The following is a 21732-nucleotide window of genomic DNA, read 5'->3' on the forward strand; positions in this document are numbered from 1 at the left end:
GACTTGGTCATGTGACCTTATTTGCTTGATAACGTCATAGTCAGAGAGTTACACGGGCTGAGGACACGGGCGAGTCCCATGTCACATGGGCGTGGATGACCACACGGCCTACCCACACGGGCGTGTGACTCTCCAAAAAAAGAAAATTTTCTAAGTGTTAAAAAGGTTCCAAAAGTTCTCGGTTTAGTCCCAAAATGCTTCTCATGTATGTTTCGGGTTTTGTAAACCCCTATAAAGGACAATTTGCATGTGATTGAAAAGTTTTAAATGTGGATGAAACTTTGTGGCTCGATTTTGTATGTTTGTTTACATTTAAGTCCGGTAATGCCTCGAAACCTATCCCAACTTTGGATACAGGTAAGGGGTGTTATAGGGGAAGTGATCCAAGTCTCGTTCTAGCAAGCAAACTTTAAAATTAAGGCAATGTGTTCTTTTCCTACCCCACATGCAATTCAATCATAATATTTCAACCCACCTTATGTAATTCAAATAAAGTTATATCACAATTCTAAGGAAACAGAAAAAAATTAGACTCATGAGTTTCAAAACTCCAGACACACAACAATCACCTAGGTCTGAGAGTTAATGAACCTAGACCTCTAATACCACCAAATGTAACACCCTATACCCAGCCTACTCACTGAGCCCGAATACTAGGACGCTACGCCATCGTCTCACAGCGATTTCATCATAATTATCACGTTTAGTATACGTGCATCTTTATTTTCTTTTGTTACTATAGAAATCATGCGAATATTAAGACATGCAAACTTAATTTAATGTTTAACTATGCTAATTTACGATAAAAAAATAGAATGGGCATACATCAAGCAATGGGACCACTTAGCCAATTTTCCCAAAAATGTTACATAGGTATCGATACTAAGGGAGTGGTAATGATATTTTCATTAAGTGGTATCAATACCACATGAAAAATCGATACAAAACTTGCATTCTGGTTTCTCACAAGAATTTCAAAATGTCGAAAACTATTGGTACCTTTCACATGGTATCAATAAATTTACCTCAAGTATCGATATTCGGGCCAAGGTATCGATACTCGGGATAGGTTTATCAATACTAAATCTATGTTTTTTTCCCTACACTTTCGAAATACAAAGGTACCGTTTTTAAAAACAAAATATCGATACCTATACTCCAGACTATAAAATCTCAGCATACACCAACATTAAAACCATTCAAACTTAATCCTAAGCAACATGCTTCATTCAGCTGGTTAAAGAAACATCAAAATGTCTGAAATAGCAGTCCTAATATCATGTTCAAGTCCAAAAAATTCCAAACATAAATAGCATGAAACAACCCAAAAATTGACTTAACATAACAGATATAAAATCAACCACATTGGCCTATCACATTGCCTTTATTCTCCAAACATAAATAAGCATATAGCACCTACTAAAAGAAGCTAAATAATCGGCTTGGATCAATCCCTCGAAGGTCACACCACTTTCCCCTGCACTATGTATCTGTAATGGTTAAAAAAAAGTGGGTGAGCTTAACAAGCTTAGTGAATGCTTAGAACAACCACTACGCAAAGAAGTCATCATGCACCAACGAAACAGACATACATCATATTCATATCATCTTTTACTCTTATGACATATTTTACATATTAATCATCTTTCTTGAATTCATTCACACATTAGTCACATGAATATTTCAGCATATATCAATAACATTTAATCATATTCAGTCACTTTTTATGATAATTTGGCTCCTAAGCTTATGGAACATGAACTGGACTCTATCACCACACATCTGATAGGCAGATCTCCATAACATCATAATGACTCAAAGACTCGAACGTGTCCAATAAGTGAAGCATATAGCTAACATTCTCCAACACACCACACATATATATCCCAATGAATGGAGCTTAGCTCACATTCCCTTATCTCTCTGAAATTGTCCCTGGGCCTCAATGCCCCACATATATCACAACACAAAGGTGACTACTCACAATCTTATCGCATACCAATTATATCCAACGGTCTCATAAAGTCATATGGCCAAAATATCCGCATTATTATCACATATTTACTTATCGATTTTCCACACATATTCACTGCATATTTACATTAGTAGCACAATATAATCTCTATCATATGGCATGAAAACATATCTACATATTTATTGACAATGGCATCAATAACATACCATTATATTTACTTTCACAATGATCATCACAAGCGTATAGCATATATCATAGCATCTCATATATGTTCATGACTTCACAATTTCAAAAATTCACAAGCAAACATATTTCACATTTAATCGTAGGTGTGAAAATACTTACACTCGAAATTTAGAGTAGGGGTTTAGGCTGCCTCTAAATCCCCAATTACACAAGGAATTATCTATGATTAGAGATCCCAAAACACTCACTAGAAATATGCTTTCGCTGAAAAGCTGAAAGCTTAGACAAGCTTTCCATTGCCTTTGTCTCTACTCGTTGAAGATGCTATTGACTCCAACACTTCAAACAAGAAAAATCACACAAACACACAATCAACAATCAGTCATCAACGCACTTTAAACAATAAAAAATAGTAGCCTAAGCTACGTTCTCTTTTAACCAAAACCTTCGACATGAAAAACTTTAAATTCAGATATCTCGACCTATAGTTAATCATTTCTCATGAAATGATTTTTTTTCATCCACATATTCATATGTGGCTAATTCTCAACCTTTAAACTACACAAAACTACACATTTTAAGGTATCGTCATTTTTCGACAAGTTTTGGCCATTGTGACAAAAATTCATTAAAACTCGAGAATTCTTTAACGAAACTTCAAAGTAACTTTAGAAACTTTCTAATTATATTAAAACAAGTCGAAAAGCACTTTAAAACTAAGTTTGAATCCACAAACCCAAAATCCACCATTCATGACAAAAATTTCGACTTTTATCTAAAATAGGCATTCTAATGGCTAGAAATTCTATTTAAAAGTCTAGATAATATTTAAAACTCATAGGAAGATTGGTTACCTTAAATGCAAGAAAAATAAACTTTAGCAAAATTCTAAAAAATCCATTTTTAAAGAAAATGATGAAATTAATAAAGTTTTTGGGTGTTTCCTTAGTTTCAATGGAGATTTATAATTCAAGGGATATTGGAAATCCAAAGGGATTAGGAATTGGAGATCAAAAGCAATTGGAAGAACAAAATGAGAGAAAGGAACAGCATAACTAGCAAAGAAAAAAGAAATATTTTGAAACATGCTGTAGATGGGGGGTTTTAGGTCGATTTTAAATTTTTGGGTAAATTACTTCAAAAAAACCCTCAGTTTTGACTCTTTTACAAATCAATCCTATTTTCAAAATTAAAGATATTTAAAACTCATTTTTCAGAAACTGCTTTAATATCCTAATAGCCTTTGTCGAAAACATTATCGGTTACTAAACTTACGAAATTTCGAGTATATATAGGCTAAAATTCCAAAAATACTCTCGAAACTTCTAGGCCTAATTTTGGGGTGTGACAATAAAAAATTGGGCTTGAGACCCAAACCAAGATTAAGATGCAAAATCCGTCGAACAAAGCCTAGTATGTGAAAGGAGGCCAACGGTCCAACTTGTGGCTAGACCGAACCGACTCGAGGTGTCGTGAGGGTGTCACACCTACGATGGCACCAACAGTGGAGGAATCACATTCCTACTAAAACTCTACCATATAATTTGATTTCAGATTAACTATTCTAAAAATAATATTATTTTAATAAATTTAATATTATATATATTTATCCTTATAGTATTTTATTAATTTAATATTAAAGTGATTATCTTAATATTAAAATTAATTTTATATTTATCTTATAGATAAATATGTTGTTAATTTAATAGATTTAATATTAAATTTAATCTAATATTTCTCTTGATAAGTTTTATATTAATTTAATATTAAAGTGATTAAATTTAATTATAGTTGAACTCTCTAAACACTCCCTATATAAAGAGAGCCATGTGTTATTATTTTTCACACACTTGAATTCAAGAGAAAGTTGTAAAGAGAAAATTCTCTGAAGAAATTATTTCAAAAGATTTCTAGAGATTTTTTATTATTTACAACTTGCCCCCAAAGTTTAGAGAAATTATGAAATTGCTCCATTGGTAATTTTATGGAAAACATTATTCGAAGCAAGCCCACACTCAGCAGGCACGAGCTTCAGGATAACGGAGAAGACTACTCAATCGAAGCGTTCATCCTAGACAAATTGAAAAGGCATAATTTTGATTAAGTGTTTATTACTTTAGATACCACAACCAAATTCTGGTTTTGAAAAAAAATTAAAACTCTGATTTTTCCTTAAATTTATTTTCTACTACGTTTTTCAAACTCAATTTTCCAACACAAGTATAGTAGATTTCCAGGAGTTCGACTAGTAGATCCAGCATCTAGCAAGCGATCCTCGACTCAATAAAGTTTGTGTAACTTCGTTTTGTTTTAAGTATGGCGTGTACCTAGGTTGAGTCAATTTTTGGCATAATATGTGACTTAAGAACTTTTGGAGCATGAATTGGTATTTTGAAAGTAACTATATGTATGAAAGCTATTATGATTTAAAATTTAACCCATTTCAAGTATATGTTGGGGTGAAAATGTGTTACGCAATGTATATTGGTTGGTTGGTACTTGCAGGTTGATGACCATTTGGTACTAGTGAGAAAAAGTATGTCAAGTCACAACTTTGAGTAATTATCGTTGTGACAAGATCAGGCCACCATATCACGACGCGACGTCAAGCATGGGTCGTGTAACAGCCCATTTTCAATTAAATCGAAATAATAGTTTCAAGATCATAAATAAGAAGAGTAAATTATTATTTTATTATATTTTAATGTCTATGGAATATTAGTAAGCTCTTTTTAAAATTTCATTAAGAAATTTTAACATTTGCATGCTTAATTCAATGAAAAGGACTAAATCATAAAAAGTACAAAAGTAGAGTTCTATTAGTTAAAGGTGTCAAATAGCTATGAAATTTTAATCTAAGGGACTTGGATGGTAAATAAACCAATTGAGTAGTTAGTGGATATTTATGGGCTTGGTTTTGTTGAATTTTTAAATGTTTTAAAAGGTTAAAAAGGTAAATGAGTAAATAAGGTTAAAATTTAATAAAACAAAATATGCTCATCTTCTCAAAATTTTCTTACCATCGAAATGAATAGAGAAATTCATTTTTAGGGTTTCTTGGTTAGACAAGCTTAGGTGGTGCATGTAAGTGTTTTCTCGCCTCGTTTTTAATATTTTTTTTTTGTTTTTGGGATTGTTGTAGCTTAACCTAACTAGCCCACGGATTAATTTGCAAAACTGTTGAAGGCTTCAGCGATGTGTGCAACCAAGTACACACAAATATCTTAGTTTAGTCTGAATCAAAACCTTTTTCATCTATCTCGTTCAAAGTAGACCAACTCTGAAGCATACTAGCTAAGCTGTAAAAATATCGACTCATAGTCTGCTACGGTCATACTTCCTTGAACCAGATCTAAAAACTCCCTCTTCATTGTATCCATATACTGCTGACCTAGATACTTCTTCTTGAATGCCTCTTGAAAACAACCCTATGTCAAATGATCTGTAGCAGCTCCCCTCGTAACAATACCCTACCATTGATGAGCTTCACCGTCTAACAAGGATACGGTGCAACCCAGCTTCTCTTCATTCGAACAATCCATCTGCTTAAGGACTGTAACACCCCTCACCCGTATTCAATGCCGGAATAGGGTTTCGAAGCATTACCGAACTTAAAACAAAATAATAATACATTTCTCATACAATTAGTCAATTCAAATACAATACATTCACAACCAATCATATTGTCCCTAATACGAGCCTACGAGGCCCAAAACATGCATTCGGGGTGGTTTGGGGCTAAACCGATAACTTTAGAAACTTTTAGAACACTTAGAAAATTTTCTCAAAAACAGGGGACACGTGCCCGTGTGGCCCGGCCGTATCTCTCACACAGCCAAAGACATGCCCATGTCACAGGCCGTGTGGATATTCAAAATGAAAGAACATAACCGTGTCCCAGCCCGTGTCTGGCCCCATGTAACTCTCTGACTTGGGCCACTCGCCCGTGAGGCTAGCCCGTGTACCCTAAAAATGGCCATACACGCCCGTGTGTCAGGCCGTGTGCTAGGCCGTGCCAAACTTGTAGGGTATACTGACTTATACCACACGGCCAAGTCACACGCCCGTTTGTGAGGCCGTGTGGAGCATACTGACTTGATTTCTAATTCAACACCAAGAGACACATGACTGTGTAACCTAACCGTATGTCGCACACAACTGAGATACACGCCCGTGTCTCTGCCCGTGTAGACAAAAATAGGCTATTTACCAAGCCATTTTGCCACCCAAACTTGCTCACACCTACACAACCCACATGGCACAAATCATAGCATAAATAGGCATCCAATACAACCACAACCAAGACTAAAACATGCCATTTCAATACCAACAACTAACATGTTTATAATATCATGTTTTGTTCATTCAAATCATACAAATTTTCACATTCACAAAGCATTTATATGAATAATTTTATCTAAGCATTTCTTTACTTAAAACTACAAACATATAAATAACAAACTCTCCACCATTAGCTACCTTAAACTTTAAACTTCAACAAGACATTCACAAGCAATTTTAAACCACATCACCAATGAGCATTAGTACTTATATATACATCACCATTTTTTCCAAAATGAACCAAAATAAGCCATCTCTCATGGCTATACACCAAGCAAATTACTTATCATATACAAACCAAACCCAATGGCTAATTTCATTACCAAACTATACATCAAAATGGCCAACTCCTATACATGCCATATGACTAAGACTTAGTTTCAAAAGTACCAAGATAATAGTTGGATAGTGTGATGAATTCTCCGACAATCCCCGAATCTGAGCTAGCTTTGATATCATTATAAAACACAAAAAAAATAAATAATGTAAGCTATAAAGCTTACTAAGATCGTATGAAAATAATAAGCAAGTCTCACCATCCATTTACCATTCAAATTAAATAACATAATATGCAACAATGCATTAATCTCAAGCTAACTTGAACTTAATTACATACTTGATCATAAACTCACAAATTCCTTTGGCTTATAGCTCGTATAGTTTTGTGAACATACCTGTATGGATGCGTATCTATTTCTCACCATTTCACATCTTCAATATACCTGTTGAACCATTCAGAATAAAAGTCGAATACTCAGAAGTCTCACACCTGAGGTGCCAATATCATGGCCCGAAGCCAAATCAATGAAGCACGCACTCGAAATGCCAATATCATGGCCTGAAGCCAAATCAATGTAACTCCTAATGACATGTCCTTCGTATCCATATTTATTCCTAAGGTTCAACCGGGATTTCTAATGCCGAATCTTCATCGAATGTGTCCATAAGTTCGTAATTCAAAATTCATGCAATATCAAAACATTTAAAACACAAATATATCAATGCTTATTACATACGAACTTACCTCGAATGTAAAAATGACGACTCAAGTCAACTAATCCATAACCTTGTTCTTTCCCCAATCTAAGTCTATATTTCGCTTTTCTTGATCTATATGTAATCAAATGTAGCTTATTTAATTATCACTCTATTCAATTTAATCCAAAACAAACTCATTAAAGCACATTTACACTTTTGCCACAAGTATTTTACAACTTTTACAATTTAGTCCTTATTTCATAAAAACACAAATTCATGCAATTTAATACCAACCCATGCTATTCGAATTTCCCTAGTGCACATTTCAACCCATATTTTTCATTTATTTCACATTTTAACCACAAAGTTTCCACATTTCACAATTTAATCCCTAATTTGCATTTTCACTAAAAATCACTTAACAAAACTTATATAACTATTATCAAACACTCATAATCTATCATTAAACATCAAAAAACTCATAGATTCATCAATGGAAACATCCTAAATTTTTACCAGTTTTGCAAAATAGCCCCTGGACTACTAGACCTAGTTGCAACAATCTCAAAAACGTAGAAATCATTAAAAATGGAACAAAATTAAACTTATAGTTAAACCATGAAGTGACCGAATGTTTAGAACCCTAGAAATGGCTTTTCTTCACTCAAAATTCAGTGGAAGAAGATGATTAAAAGATGGTACAAATTTTTTTTTATTATTTAATTTACCTTAATTACCAAATTACAAAATTAACCTTATTATATAATCATATTTAACATCCATTTTAAGCCCATAAATGTCCACTCACAATTGAAATGGTCTAATTACCACTTAATGACTCTTACTTTAAGGTTCTATAGCTATTAAATACCTTTAGCTATTAGAACATTACTTTTACACTTTACGCGATTTAGTCCTTTTTATCAAATTGACTAATTAAACAATAAAATTTCTTAACGAAATTTTACACAAACATACTATCATGCTATAAATATTAAAATAATAATAAAATAATTATTTTTACCTCAAATTTGTGGTCCCAAAAATACTGTTTCGATTTGACTAAATACGGGTTGTTACAAGGATCCTCTTCACACTCTCCAACCAATACTCAACAATGGTCGAATCAGCTCGTTTCACTCCTTTAAATTCACGTCCACCCTGAGCACATAGACGCTCTAGTGGCAATCCCCCAATGAGCAGGTGCAGGATTACCACTCGCAATACGCTGGAAGGCTCCCATCATAGCCTATATTAAAGGCTCCATACCCACCTCTAGTGTAGCCTGACCCGGAAGAGTAGGTACATTCATATTAACTCTACCGCACTTAGGAGGCATATCGACTATACTATAACATTTAAAAGAAAACAAATAAACAAATGAGTGAGAAGTGGCAAGTGATCCAAGGTAAATTCCTGCAAAATAAAACATTTAAAAGATGGCAATGTGCTCTCGCTTCTACCCCAAAACAAGCAATTCAAACATGGGTATCTTAGTCCAACACTTAAAAATTCTCAACTTTGCTTTAAAACCAAATTGTCGTTTTAATTTTCAAAATTTTAAAAATCTGAGAGTTAATAAACTCTGGCAAATCCTATTTTTGCTAACTAAAGATATTATGAACCTCTAATTTAGTCGGCTTTAATGATCTAAATTGAGCATTAGACTTTTCAAATATACGTCTACTAGTCGCCGTCTGGTTAGGATCGCTTGCCTAATCTGAATGCGCCCACTCATGTATGAATGGAATACATCTTGATTTTAATTGAAAACATGATCGATTGAGGCACAAACATGTTAAACATGAATCAAATAGATCTTATTGACTTAACATAATCATATTAGAAAATAGGATTTAAAATATCATTGTTGATGTCAAAAACAATAAACATATAACAAACATAAGTAAATTAAAAAACAAGAGGAAAAAGTAAACTCTAATTCAGTTCAGCAACCTTTTGGATCTTTTTTGATTGATGTCGATACTCCTTTTGCTAAGAGTTTCCTAAGGTGGCTGACCAAAGGAAGGTCTTGACAAAGCCTTTGTTGGCTAAAGAATGGAAGGGAGATGGACGGCCATGCAAGGAAAAAGAATAGGGAAATAGAAGAGAGAATGATTGTAATATCCCGAATTAGGGCCTAATCGGAATAGTGGTTTTGTGACCACAAATTCGAGATAGAAATAATTATTTTATGATTATTTTGAGGTCTATGATATGATTGCATGATTGTGTGAATATTTCGTGAAGAAATTCTATGCATAAAGTGCTTAATTTGAAGTTAGGGACTAAATTAAATAAGTTCCAAAACTTGCATTCTAGAAGTTTCTAGTATGAAATTGCTTTGAAATATTAATTAGGAGGTCTTAAATAGAAATTTGACCAATTTCAAAGTTTATGGACAAATATTGGACATGAATGGAATTTTTGGAAAGTTTTGTAGTAAGGGCATTTTGGTCATTTAGGGGTAAAATGAATTAAAATACAAAATTAAAACTCAATTTTGCTCATCTTCTTCACCATGGACGTGTATACCAAGGGAGACTCCATGGCTAGGGTTTCCAAGCTTCCAAGCTCGATTGTAAGTCCGTTCTAGCCTCGTTTTTAATGATTTTTACGTTTTTGGAGTCCCGGTAACTTGATTTAGCTTATGCTAGCAATAATTCAACCTAGGGTTCATATTTGGAAAAATACCCATAGGTGAAATTTGTGTATTTTTGTGTTTTATGATATAATATGAGGTTTTAAATTATGTTAGACAACTTGTGCTACTCGGTTTTAAGTGAAAACGAGCAAAAGGGCTTAATCGGTAAAAATACCTAATAGTCATAAATACATGTTAGAGTGAGAATTTGATGTTGCCATAGAAGAGAAAAATGATCAGAAAGTCATAAAACATAAGAAAATAGGATGAAATTTAATTTCCGAACCTTGGGGAAAAAGTGCAAATATGCAAAAGTTTAGGGGTCAAAATGAAAATTTTTAAAAATATGATTTTTGGACCCGTATGAATAGTGTGACTAATTATTAGGCTAAATGTGATATTATAGATGAAGGAAATCGAGATTCGGGCTTAAATCGGGAAAATACAAGGTTATGGACTAAAATGGTAAATTGATGTTTCTGGATCGAGGTAAGTTCGTATGATAATAATAATGCAATGTTATATTTGAATCATATTTCTTACTATTATTGCATATATTTTATGATTTAATATATTGGAAAAGTTGATGGAATGGTGTTTATGATGTGGAAATATGACATGAAAGAATGTTACATGAAATGCAAGAAAATGAAGATACATGACAAGTGATATATGAAATATGTGATATATGTTATGTAAATTCTTAAAAGCTGGTTTGATATTTGAGTTGTGTCTTATTATACTATGAATGGACAATTGGTACTATGGATAGTGAGATCGACACTTCGAGTAAATTCGTACATAAATAATCTATCGATTCGTTTTATGTTATTATATTTTGATATCATATGAAATGTGGCTGCCTATCAAATGGTTATTTGATGTAAATTATGAATTTAAATTAATTACGGACAATTTAGTAAAATGTTGAAAAGTGAAGAATTTCCCGATTGAACCTTCGGAATAAAAACGATACGAATGATCTATTGTGAGGTCGCATGTGTAGTACTAAGTGCAGGCTACTATGCATACCCGAAAACTGTGATCACGTGTGTAATACTAAGTGCAGGCTACTACGTGTACCGGATAATTGGTCACGTGTGTAGTACTAAGTGTAGGCTACTACGTGTACCAGATAATTGGTCGCATGTGTAGTACTATGTGCAGGCTACTATGTGCACCAGATAGCTTTGGCTACAAGTGTGAAAATATGTGCAGGCAATTGAGTATCAGTTATTATTCTGAAGAGTTCAACGAGAAAATCGACTAAGTAAAAATACAATTGAACATGATTATATGATGAATAAGTGTAGGTATATGTTTATGAAAAATTATGAGCAATGTGCTCGATAATTGGGTGAATTTCGATAAGACAAAATGGATTAAGTGGAATTATGTAAGAATGAATTTTAGTGGTAAAACAGTGTTGGATAGCAGCAGTTGCATGACTTTTAAAATTCACTAAAAATTGTGGAAGTTGAATAAAAATGCAAATGATATATGAAAATAAAGCTTAATGAGTGTACTTTCACATGAAATAAACATGGGAAGCAAAAGAATTCTATATTGTGTGATATTTGAATTCTTGTGAAACAGGGTCTGAATGAATTTGAGATCCCCTGTTCTGACTTTATAAATTCACCATAAATTGTAAAAAAATTATTGAGAGTCATACCTTACATGCATGGATTCCTTATTGAATCTAACTTTAAGAGAAACAAACGGCATGGTCGTTGGAATTCTGTACAGGGAGAAATTTGGTTTGTAGTGCACAGGGGTCAGAGTAGTCATACCCTGAAACAGGGGAGACTTTAACTAATAAACTGTACTAAATGGCCTAACCAAAAATTCTAGAACAAAATTAGTAAGTATACATATGAGTCTAGTTTCATATAAAATTTACAGAATTGGATTTCGATTTTTGTAACTTGAGATATGATTTCTTTTAACACCGGGACTCCAGAAAACAGCCTGTCCTGAATATGTGTAATTGTACAATTATAGCGTTTTATCTTGAAAAGCATGGTAGTAATTGCTTATTATTTTCATATGAACTTACTAAGCGCAAAGCTTACCCATCCTCTCCATTTCTTTAGTATTGCCAGGTCGGCTCGGGGTTGGAGATCGTCGGAGGCAAAATCACACTATCAAACTATCATTTTTGGGAAAATTAATTCAAATATTAGAAATATCAAGTGAGTGGCATGTATAAGAAGTTGGTTTGTGATATGTATTTTTATTATGATTTTGACCATACGTATCAGTCTGCATTGAGTTATCGTATAAAATCATGAGATGTGGTCCTTATCCATTATGGTTTATAAGTTTAATTAATCGTGCCATGTCCTATGTTTTGATGTGATGATATAGTTAGCTTTGTTTGTTATGCATGTGTTCGAAAAGTTTTGAATTAAATGAAATTTTATTGCCTGGTTTTCATCTATGTGTATTGTTAAGTCTGGTAATGCCTCGTACTCTGTTCCGGCCTTGGATACGGATAAGGGGTGTTACAATGATGAATGAGAGAATGAATGAAAGATGACTGTTGAGGGATTAAGGGATGAGGGATGAGAGGTGATTTGGGAAATGGAAACGTATGTGGTATTTATAGGTGAATGCAAGGGTAGAATTTGCTAAAAATAGAATTCAAAATCCCTATCTTTTCTTTCATATATGGCCGGCCACAAATTATGGAGAAGGAGTTGACTTGGTTGCTTGTTTTTGAATTCAAAATAATGTTATTAATAGCCATAAGGTGGACGGTTTCAAAGGGTAAACTTGTGTGCTGATTTCTAACATCTTTCCAACTGCAGGGACCTCCAACAAAATATCTCAAAGCTTACTTTTTGGGCAGCCATTTACTTGTGCCGAAATTAGGCTTTAATTCCTCCTTGTTGGATGGTTTCTCAGTTCAATAATTAATCAGACATGTCCATCTTTTAGCACATTGGATCAAATTAACACATTTATGACCCAATTTTGCATTGTCTTACCATTCAAATAAAGTGGATGTGTGCATGTCCATACATCATTTATGTTAACCGCATCTTCCATGGTCCTCTTGCATGGTGAAAATTCACATATTAATTTTTAACATAAAAATAATATAAATTATGTACAAAAATCATGAAATTAAGTATAATTTCACATACTTTATAAATTCTTGTCCAATATTAATAATTAAGTAAGATTCACTTATTTTAATAATAATTACTCAAGGTTAACATATTTTTAAGTCAAAATGTGATAAAAAATATATAGAAAAAATCCTATATAATTTCGAGTTGACACATATAAAATATTATATTTTTCAATGTTATTAAACATACATATTTAATTATTTATAGTTAGTCATATAAGAAATTATTAATAATTTATTATTTTAATAAAGTATTTAATATTTCATTTTTATTTTAATAATAAATTTTAAAAATAATAATTTTAACTAATATTCTTCACATATTATTGAAAATATTCAATATTAATACTTTAATAATAAATATTTATTTTAATTATAAATATATTAATAATAAATGTTTTGTAGTATAAAGGTTAAAATATGTCATAAATCTATGTACTCTTCACTAATTTTCAATTTAGTTTCTATAATTTTATTTTCAATAATTTAGTCCTACTTTTCATATTTGAAAGTCCAATTGTTGGCATTGTTTTTTTTTAATTTGTTAATGTCACATTTTTAAATAGAAAAATACTCACTTAAAAGTCATGTAACTAAAAAATGACGTAATGAACTAGAATTTAAAAATATATATTTAATATATGTAAAAACGATGTAAAATATAAATTTATAAATATAAAATAAACTTAATTAAATAATGAAAAGATAAGAAAATCTTAAACGTATGTTTGTTTCATTGAAAACAACATTTATGAAATATTTTTAAGAAATTAGTTAAATAACAAAAAATATTTTACACAAATTCATCCAAACACCAAAAAATATTAATTTTTATAGGAAAATAAGTCACTTTCTAGAAATTATTTTTCGAAAATCATTTTGAGTGAAACAAATAGACCCTAACTTAAATTTTTTTTCACTTAATTCAACTCGATTCAATCGAATATTAACCCTATATTCAATTAAATTTTTTTATTTTTTATAATTCAACTGAATAATTGAACCGATATATCATTGAATCCAATTTTTAAATCATTGTAGACAACATTTTGTGGAGAAGCGGAAAAAATCTATGCAATAGTCTTTGATTGTATTTATTGTATTTATGTTTTACATCATCATCTCAAACCCGCAAATTGATTAGTATTCCCCTAGTAGCAAGGCTCCTTGGTGAATAAAAACAGCAGCGCTTGCATTAGCAAGCCATGGCGATAGTGCTCCCGGACAACCATGCTACTTTTTCAAGTTAAATTTTACAATTTGAATAGTATCTTTAAATAAAAAAATTTAAAATATTTTTTAACAATTTAAAATAATTTTTAAAATTTTAAAATATTTATAAAAATAAAAAAATAATTTTAAAAAATTATAAAAATAAAAAAATCTGAAGAATATATACAAAATTTAAAAAAAAATTCCAAAATAATAATTATAAGTACCTAAACAACTAAATTACAATTTCAAATTTGTCATATTAAAATATCTTATTTTATATTTTATATATTATAACAAAATTTTATTTTATCATGCTTAATTTTTTGATTTAATACAAATAATTTAAATCGATTTAACCGGACTCAGCTTTCCATATATAGCATGTGACACACAATTACACGAACATTTCACTCTCTTTGTAACCTCTGTAGCTAACATCCATACAAGTTGGAAGTTTTCTTCAACTTTCACAGTCCAATTACAATTTATTAAATGTTTATTCCCACAAAAAAATGTTGGAACAAGCAAGTACTTCACATTTACGTAATAGAAGAAACTATTTTAATTATGACAATGACTGGTATGTTTTTACATAATGATCCCAGCACCCCATTGCATTTTCTCAGAAAATTAAGTCTACATAATATCCCCACCCTACAATTCAACTATAAATACAGGTAGGGGACCACTTATTTCACTTAAAAGACAAATTACGGATGGCACACAATTTGCCATTTGTCTTTAGAAGTTAACTACTTCCTATCAACTAGTATCACTAAGCTCCCGTCCCTTCGTATCATAGGGGAAGAGTTGGATACAAACTATCGAAACAACTATAGCGACCAAAAATAGCGCTACAGCTGCTGTTTGATGACATTCATTCACCAATCCCACTGCAACAAGAGGACATACCATACCACCAATTCTTCCTATAGCACTTGCAACTCCCGCCCCTGTTGTCCGCACCGAGGTTGGATATAACTACACAAAACCAATTTTCATATATTGACAACAACAGCTTTAGTGGTATGACAAATACAGACTCACTGAAATTTATATAAATATTAAGTAGGCTTACCTCAGGGGAATATATGGAGGCAACTGTAAAGGTTCCCATGGCATTCATACGAGCTCCAAATAATAAGCAAGTAGTTAACACAGCAGGCTGCTGGATTAGCAGTGGTGAAAGGAAAATAAATGCTAAGCCGAACATAATTGCCATTGACTGCTTGCGGCCAACCCTATCAACCAATATTGCTGACAGAAGAAGCCCAGGTAGCTCTGCAGCATAAACGAAGTTTTTTTTTTTTTTAGAGAAAAAAAAGGGAAGAGCATAAAGAAGGAAGTGAGAATGAGACATAATACCTGCCATACTGGTGATGAATGCATTTAGGTAGAGACCATCATCCTGGGGATTTATATTGCTTTGTAGAGATGGGAAACATGTACTTTGTCCACTACTTAGCTTAGAGGTAAGCAATATGATACCATAATATGAAAATGAATCTCCAAAGAATAGTACCCATAGGAGCAGCGTTGTTCTAATTAATTTTGAAGAGAAAAGCATAAAAAATGATGAGAAGCCTGATTTTGATTGTGTGGTAGTTTTACTGAGTGAGGGAAGTAATGGGGCAGTATTTTCTGATGGAGAAGACTCTTCATCCTTGTCATTTGATCTACCAGAAAGTAGGACACCAGGAGGAAGCTTTGTTTGGTTCACTGAAGCTATCTTCTCCAGAATTCGAAGTGCATCACTTGTGTTACCTTTCATGCATAGGTATCTCGGAGACTCGGGTGCAACACCATACAAAATAAGCAAAGCAAAAGATGGCACAGCCGAAAATGCAAGTACCCACCTCCAGTTTAACCTGGGCATGACAATCTGCAATAGAAAGGACACGAATTCAATCCAACACACTGAAGATATAATTTGTGTCAACAATTCTTCTCATTACATGAATAAGAAAATTCACATTTCTCATATGTCCATAGCTCCTTGAACGTAAACTCAAACTTAACAGTGAAGTTTGATCAGCTAGCCACAAGACTTTTAAGTTCAATATCCAAGAAATTTTCAATTCTCAGATAAGTTCCATATTCTATGAATATAAAATCCATATCTTTCAAACGTCCTTAGCTCCTTGAATGTAAATTTCAAACTTAACAGTTAAGTTTGAGCAGCTAGCCAGCAACACTTAAGTTCAATATCCAAGAAATTTTCAATTCTCAGATAAGTTTCTATGTTTACAGAGCTGATGAGGTATTATGATAGTAAATAATACTTTAGCATCTAAAAGTACTGGACCAAGTAAACAAAGAGGAAAGGAATTTACCAAATTAACCAAAGAGATGAGTGCCTCTTACTTTCAGTTAAGAAGCCTTTGTCTGCAAAATCTAAAGAGAGGACAAGGTAAAGAATGTAATCTTTGCCAAGACACAACCCTTCTAAGACAAAGAACAATCCATTATGAGAGATCTCTTGCACAGAGATGGGCTCGCTTGCCCTTGAACATCCTGTTTCTTGATAACAAATTCTTCTGAAAACTAATAATAATTGTTTTCATTAATTTTTGGTGGCTAGATAGCACATGCCACCAGAATTGCAACTTTGTAGTTAGGTAGTTGAAAATATAGGTTAAGTATAGGAAAATAGGAGAAAATCAAGAGACATATTATGCCACCACCATGGGTCAAAGAAAATAAAAAAGTGTCATGCATGGCACCTTTTCTGGTTCACAAAGGCAGAGCCTAACCAGGTATGAAATTAGGCCAAAAGTTAAAAAGGAAGAAAAAAGAACAGGAAAGTCGCTGTGCGGAAACTAAACCATTCAGAGGTGAGAAGAAATAATTTCAAAAGGTAAGCTACAAACATTTTTTCTCAAAGCATGTTGGACGGAAAGTAACGTCTTGGGCAAGGTGCTTATCTCTTGAATGTCATAACTGGAAAACCTTAAAACCAGCACTTATGTCTCAACAGTTAAAAGATGTTATGAGATTGTAAGTTGATATTAATCAAGATTAAATAGTTCTTGAATGGCTAAAAGGTTCGAGTTTAAACATTTTCTCCGATTGTAAGCAGAGCTGAACTGTCCTTTGTTTTCTTTTCCCGGTTATTTGAAGGACACAAAGCAGTCAAAAACCAAAAGGAAGCTTATGTTAGGATTGCTTTTTATGTGCTTGATTATGGTGCTGCAAAGTACTTTACTTAATTTGGACCATAATTTAGTGTCTAGGTTTGTGGCTGCACATCTTGGCAGCACTGTTAGTTGATGAAGAGAAAAGAAGTTAACATCTAAGGCCTATATTTTCATGTCCCTTTTCTTGTACTTGTTTCAGTTTAAAAATATGTCGATTTCGAGCTCTGAGCCTCCATAAGGAAAAGAGATAAAATCAAAAATCTGTAGTTTTAGGTGCAGGGAGAAGAGGCTATGGTAAAGATAGCCTTAAATTGTGATATAGGAAATATACATACCCATGCAAGAGCAGCCTCAAAAATTGATCCAAATGTCCAGAAAGTAGAAAACACTACCATCCACATGCCTCTATTAGAAGCTGGAATAAACTCTAGAAACCAGGATAAGAATACAGATGAGCCACCAAGGCCAAAACCAACCAAACCTCGAAGAACAACAAGCGTTAAATAGTTTGGAGAGAATGTGCTCAGTAATCCAGCTCCAAAAGTTACCATAGATATAGTAAGAAAACCTTTCCTGATAGAAGCAAAATTAAAAAATAACAGTTCAGAAGACTAAACCACAAACCAAAAGTCAATCCACAACCATGCCTTGTGAAAAGAAATTCAAACTAGATCTGAAGGGCATAATTAAGAAGGAACGATTTACGATCAGCATAGACTGCTTAATTTACTAAAAAAAGCAATAATAAAAGAAAAAAAATTTTTAAAAAAAAGGAAAGGAATGAACATGCCTCCTCCCGTAGTTATCTGATAAAAGGCCCCATGTATTGGCTCCGAGAAGCATCCCAGCAAAAACGATGGTACTTAAAAGGCTCTCCTGACCAGAGGAAAGTTGCCACTCAGACTTAACAGCTTGTCCTATAAAGGAAAGAATCATAATCTCCATGGCTTCAGCAAACCAACCAAGACCAGCGTATCCAAGAACAAAGCCCTGGAATTTCCCAAACCCCACAGTTTCAAGGGCTTCATCCAACGTATATAAACCAGCCGCTTTATAATCCATCTAAACAAATCAACAAATCAAGCAGTTATAAGCAATGAAACAGGATTCAAACACTCATCTGCTACCAATAGCAGTAACAAGTCAAAGTTAGTAGTTCTAACTTGTCCGTGGAATTGCTGTTTGCCAGTTCAGATATCTGAAAATACAGCCTCGAAGAAATTTGCTTGTAAAAGCAGAGAAGAGAGATATGAAGTAGTGGATTGCTTGTTGTTTAAATCTACTACACAATCACCACCACCACTTAAAAGGCCTTCTTGTACGATGAGAGTAATTAATAATTATAAAAACGATAAATGAAATAAAGGGGACGTGGGACAGGTGGACGGCTGCGTCTAATCAGAGTTTTGTCACTTACGAAACCGTTTCAGTCTGCAAAATCAAATTTAGGGACACGAAGGGGCGCGTGGAAAACATTAGGCAATCATGGGAGTAGAAAAGAGACGTTTGGTCAGTGCTACGTGGCTTCTCTAGGCTGGTTGGAAATATTAGAGGTCGGAAATCACGGATTTTATTTGGATGGTTATCAAGTCATTTTCATCCCAACAAAATTTGGGTTTTCTTTTCTCCCTTTTTTTTAAATATCATCAGAGTTCCTACATGACACCTGTTTTTCCCTTATTTTTCACTTTTTCGCTCTCAATGATTTTGTTTAGTTTTCCCTCATTTTGATTTTTTTTTTAATTTTATCGTTATCCATTTCAATTTTTTTTATTTATGTTTCAATTATTATTAACGTCCGAGTTAACAGTAGTCATTAATATCTAAAACGCCAAAGGGAGAATGTCAATTACATAATTCTTGCATTACCAACCAACCAAAACCATGATCCAAGCAATAAAAAGGTTTCTTCTACTATTTTTCAATCTCTGCACTAGTTAGACAATTCAAAAGTTATTACAACATAAAAAGTTCTGGGTGGTTAAATATATCTTAAGAGAGACAAAGTGTTTTGCTGATAGGATTGTCAATATGATTTCTGCCAATGCGTTGGAAGTTATATCATAAGCCTAGCTTAAGTTCTTTTGTTTTTTGTTTCAAAAAAAAAATGCCATTAACGTCTTTATATTAATAGTAAAATCATATTTTATCTTCTCTATTTAAAAATAAATAAATTAATCTATACACATTAAACTAAAAAGTAAATTAATTTTTTTGTTAAAAAAAACTAATCCATATACTAAAAAATGAGATACACATACGACATGCAATGTATAAGTGTTTAATCTTTGTAATTTTTAACCGTAAAAATAGATATATTTTTTAAATAAAGAAAAGACTAAATTATATTTTTATCTTTTTAATTTACCCAGGATAAAACATAATTTTACTCTTACTATAACAACCCATACGAATAGGAGGACAAATAAAGAATAAACATCAAGAAATTGAAGCCACCCGCCTGAACATCATCAAACTACACATATATCTCTCTACTTCAACCTTGCGAATTGAGGAATATGTGTCAAACAACACTTCAACATCATTATCACCAATATATCGCCTCTCTTTGTTAGCTCCGATTTTCTTTTAACTTTTTACAGTCACTCATCCAATTTTATTTTCTTTCTAAACAAGTAAATTCAAATATGACATTAATTTTAGTATCACAAAAAATTCCTCTCTTCTAATAAATAAATAACCATAAAAACTCATGCATGCCTATTCACAATAACTACTCCATTCAACAGGTATTTGAAATAATGACAAACTACAATAATACTCACTCAACTATTTAGTCTATTTTATTTTGGGCACTCAACCATTAATTTTTTTTTATTTTAGTCGCTGAATTTTCCGAAATTTGATTTTTTTTCACCTTGGCATTAATTTAGTAACAAAAATTTAAGGTGAGCTCTTTTTATTATCCAAATAATCAATTTAGTCTTCTAATGTTTAGACATTCTATCAATTTGATCCTATATCTAAAAAAATTTAACAAATTTAACCAATTGTTGCATGCTGCATCGAGCAAGAAGGAGAAAGAATGCAATGAGAATTAGGTGAATGTGTCACAGGACTGGGCCTTCCGTCTTGCAATCCATGCGGCCTTAGGCAAAATTTTTACTTAAAATGCATCTAAGTCAGTCTAGCTTTCGAAATATGAGAATTCTCTCGAAAATTCTCTAAGGCAACGAAAAATATACTAGAAGCGACGAAAAGTAAAAAGAGCAACAAGAGAGTTGAAAAGCCACAAGAAAACAATACACTCTAAGTGTTTTAGTAAATACTTTCAATATATTCTTAACTCAAGAATAACTAAATACAATGGGATGATATAAATGAAGGGGAAGACCTTTATTTATAGTTAAGTTCCCAAAAATCAATGGCCAAGCTTAGATCCTATATACAATTGAGAGTCCTAAAAGATTTAAACTCTATACAATTTTATCCCTTTAGGATTTACCCTAGTAATTCTAGTTTAACTATAGTGTTTAATTGGATCACCATCAAGTAGATGGGTTTCTCCATGGATTCCACGAGTCGGGCTAGTTTAAGTAGGTCAAATGAGCCTCATTTAATCAAGAATGTTCATGGGTTTTGATCTGTGGCCCGTGACAAATGCACATGGTTGGAGGATTTATCGATAACGACATCTTCCACTGTTATTGTAGCTTTGTCGCATAAGAGATGAAATGTATGGATCTTGGGTTTCTATCATTTAATCAAAATAAAAACAAATGTCAGCATGAAAGTAAAATTCTCAATTTGAACAATGTGATAGAAACCAACATCTCCTAAGTGATGAATGATTCTATCCTTCGGCCATTCTATTTTCAAATTATTGTGACATCGAGCCACTATTGAGTACTCTAATGTTGTTCCATTTTAAGCAACATGTCTTTCTTTGGATCTCAATAAGAAGGCATCCATTAGTGTATGCTTTGGAATTTGAATATAAAAAAGATTGGGTTTTCAGTGTACTAAAAATTGCGAAGGATGAATGTTCGGGTTTTTTATGACAAATAAACAAACGAGATGACTATTTATAGGTTTTAGGAATAGGGTTCTATTAAGGTTTTTAGTAGGACCTCGACACCGATAAATAGTGAGGTTA

The 21732-nt window shown here is 32.6% G+C and overlaps 1 protein-coding gene across 1 annotated transcript; it reads right to left on the reverse strand.

The window, feature by feature from the left end:
• Positions 1 to 15022: 15022 nt before the first annotated feature.
• On the reverse strand, positions 15023 to 19025 carry LOC121204597 (organic cation/carnitine transporter 7). Its single transcript, XM_041074721.1, has 6 exons — positions 18779 to 19025; positions 18406 to 18677; positions 17951 to 18188; positions 15844 to 16360; positions 15557 to 15759; positions 15023 to 15459 (listed from the first exon to the last, which is right to left on the reverse strand). Exons 2-6 carry the CDS (start codon positions 18675 to 18677, stop codon positions 15241 to 15243), a joined length of 1449 nt encoding a protein of 482 aa, XP_040930655.1. The 5' UTR covers positions 18779 to 19025; the 3' UTR covers positions 15023 to 15240.
• Positions 19026 to 21732: the final 2707 nt, after the last annotated feature.

Source organism: Gossypium hirsutum, chromosome A08 (genome assembly GCF_007990345.1).
Source record: "Gossypium hirsutum isolate 1008001.06 chromosome A08, Gossypium_hirsutum_v2.1, whole genome shotgun sequence".
Taxonomy (NCBI): domain Eukaryota; kingdom Viridiplantae; phylum Streptophyta; class Magnoliopsida; order Malvales; family Malvaceae; genus Gossypium; species Gossypium hirsutum.

What these genes read in the sequence shown, in the direction of transcription:
- LOC121204597 (XM_041074721.1), bottom strand. Translation starts at nt 18,677, where the DNA reads ATGGATTATAAAGCGGCTGGTTTATATACGTTGGATGAAGCCCTTGAA. An exon ending in TCAGATAACTACGGGAGGAG is followed by an intron (nt 18,189 to 18,405) that starts GCATGTTCATTC and finishes TGCTTCTATCAG; the next exon opens with GAAAGGTTTTCTTACTATAT. An exon ending in ATTCATCACCAGTATGGCAG is followed by an intron (nt 15,760 to 15,843) that starts GTATTATGTCTC and finishes TTTATGCTGCAG; the next exon opens with AGCTACCTGGGCTTCTTCTG.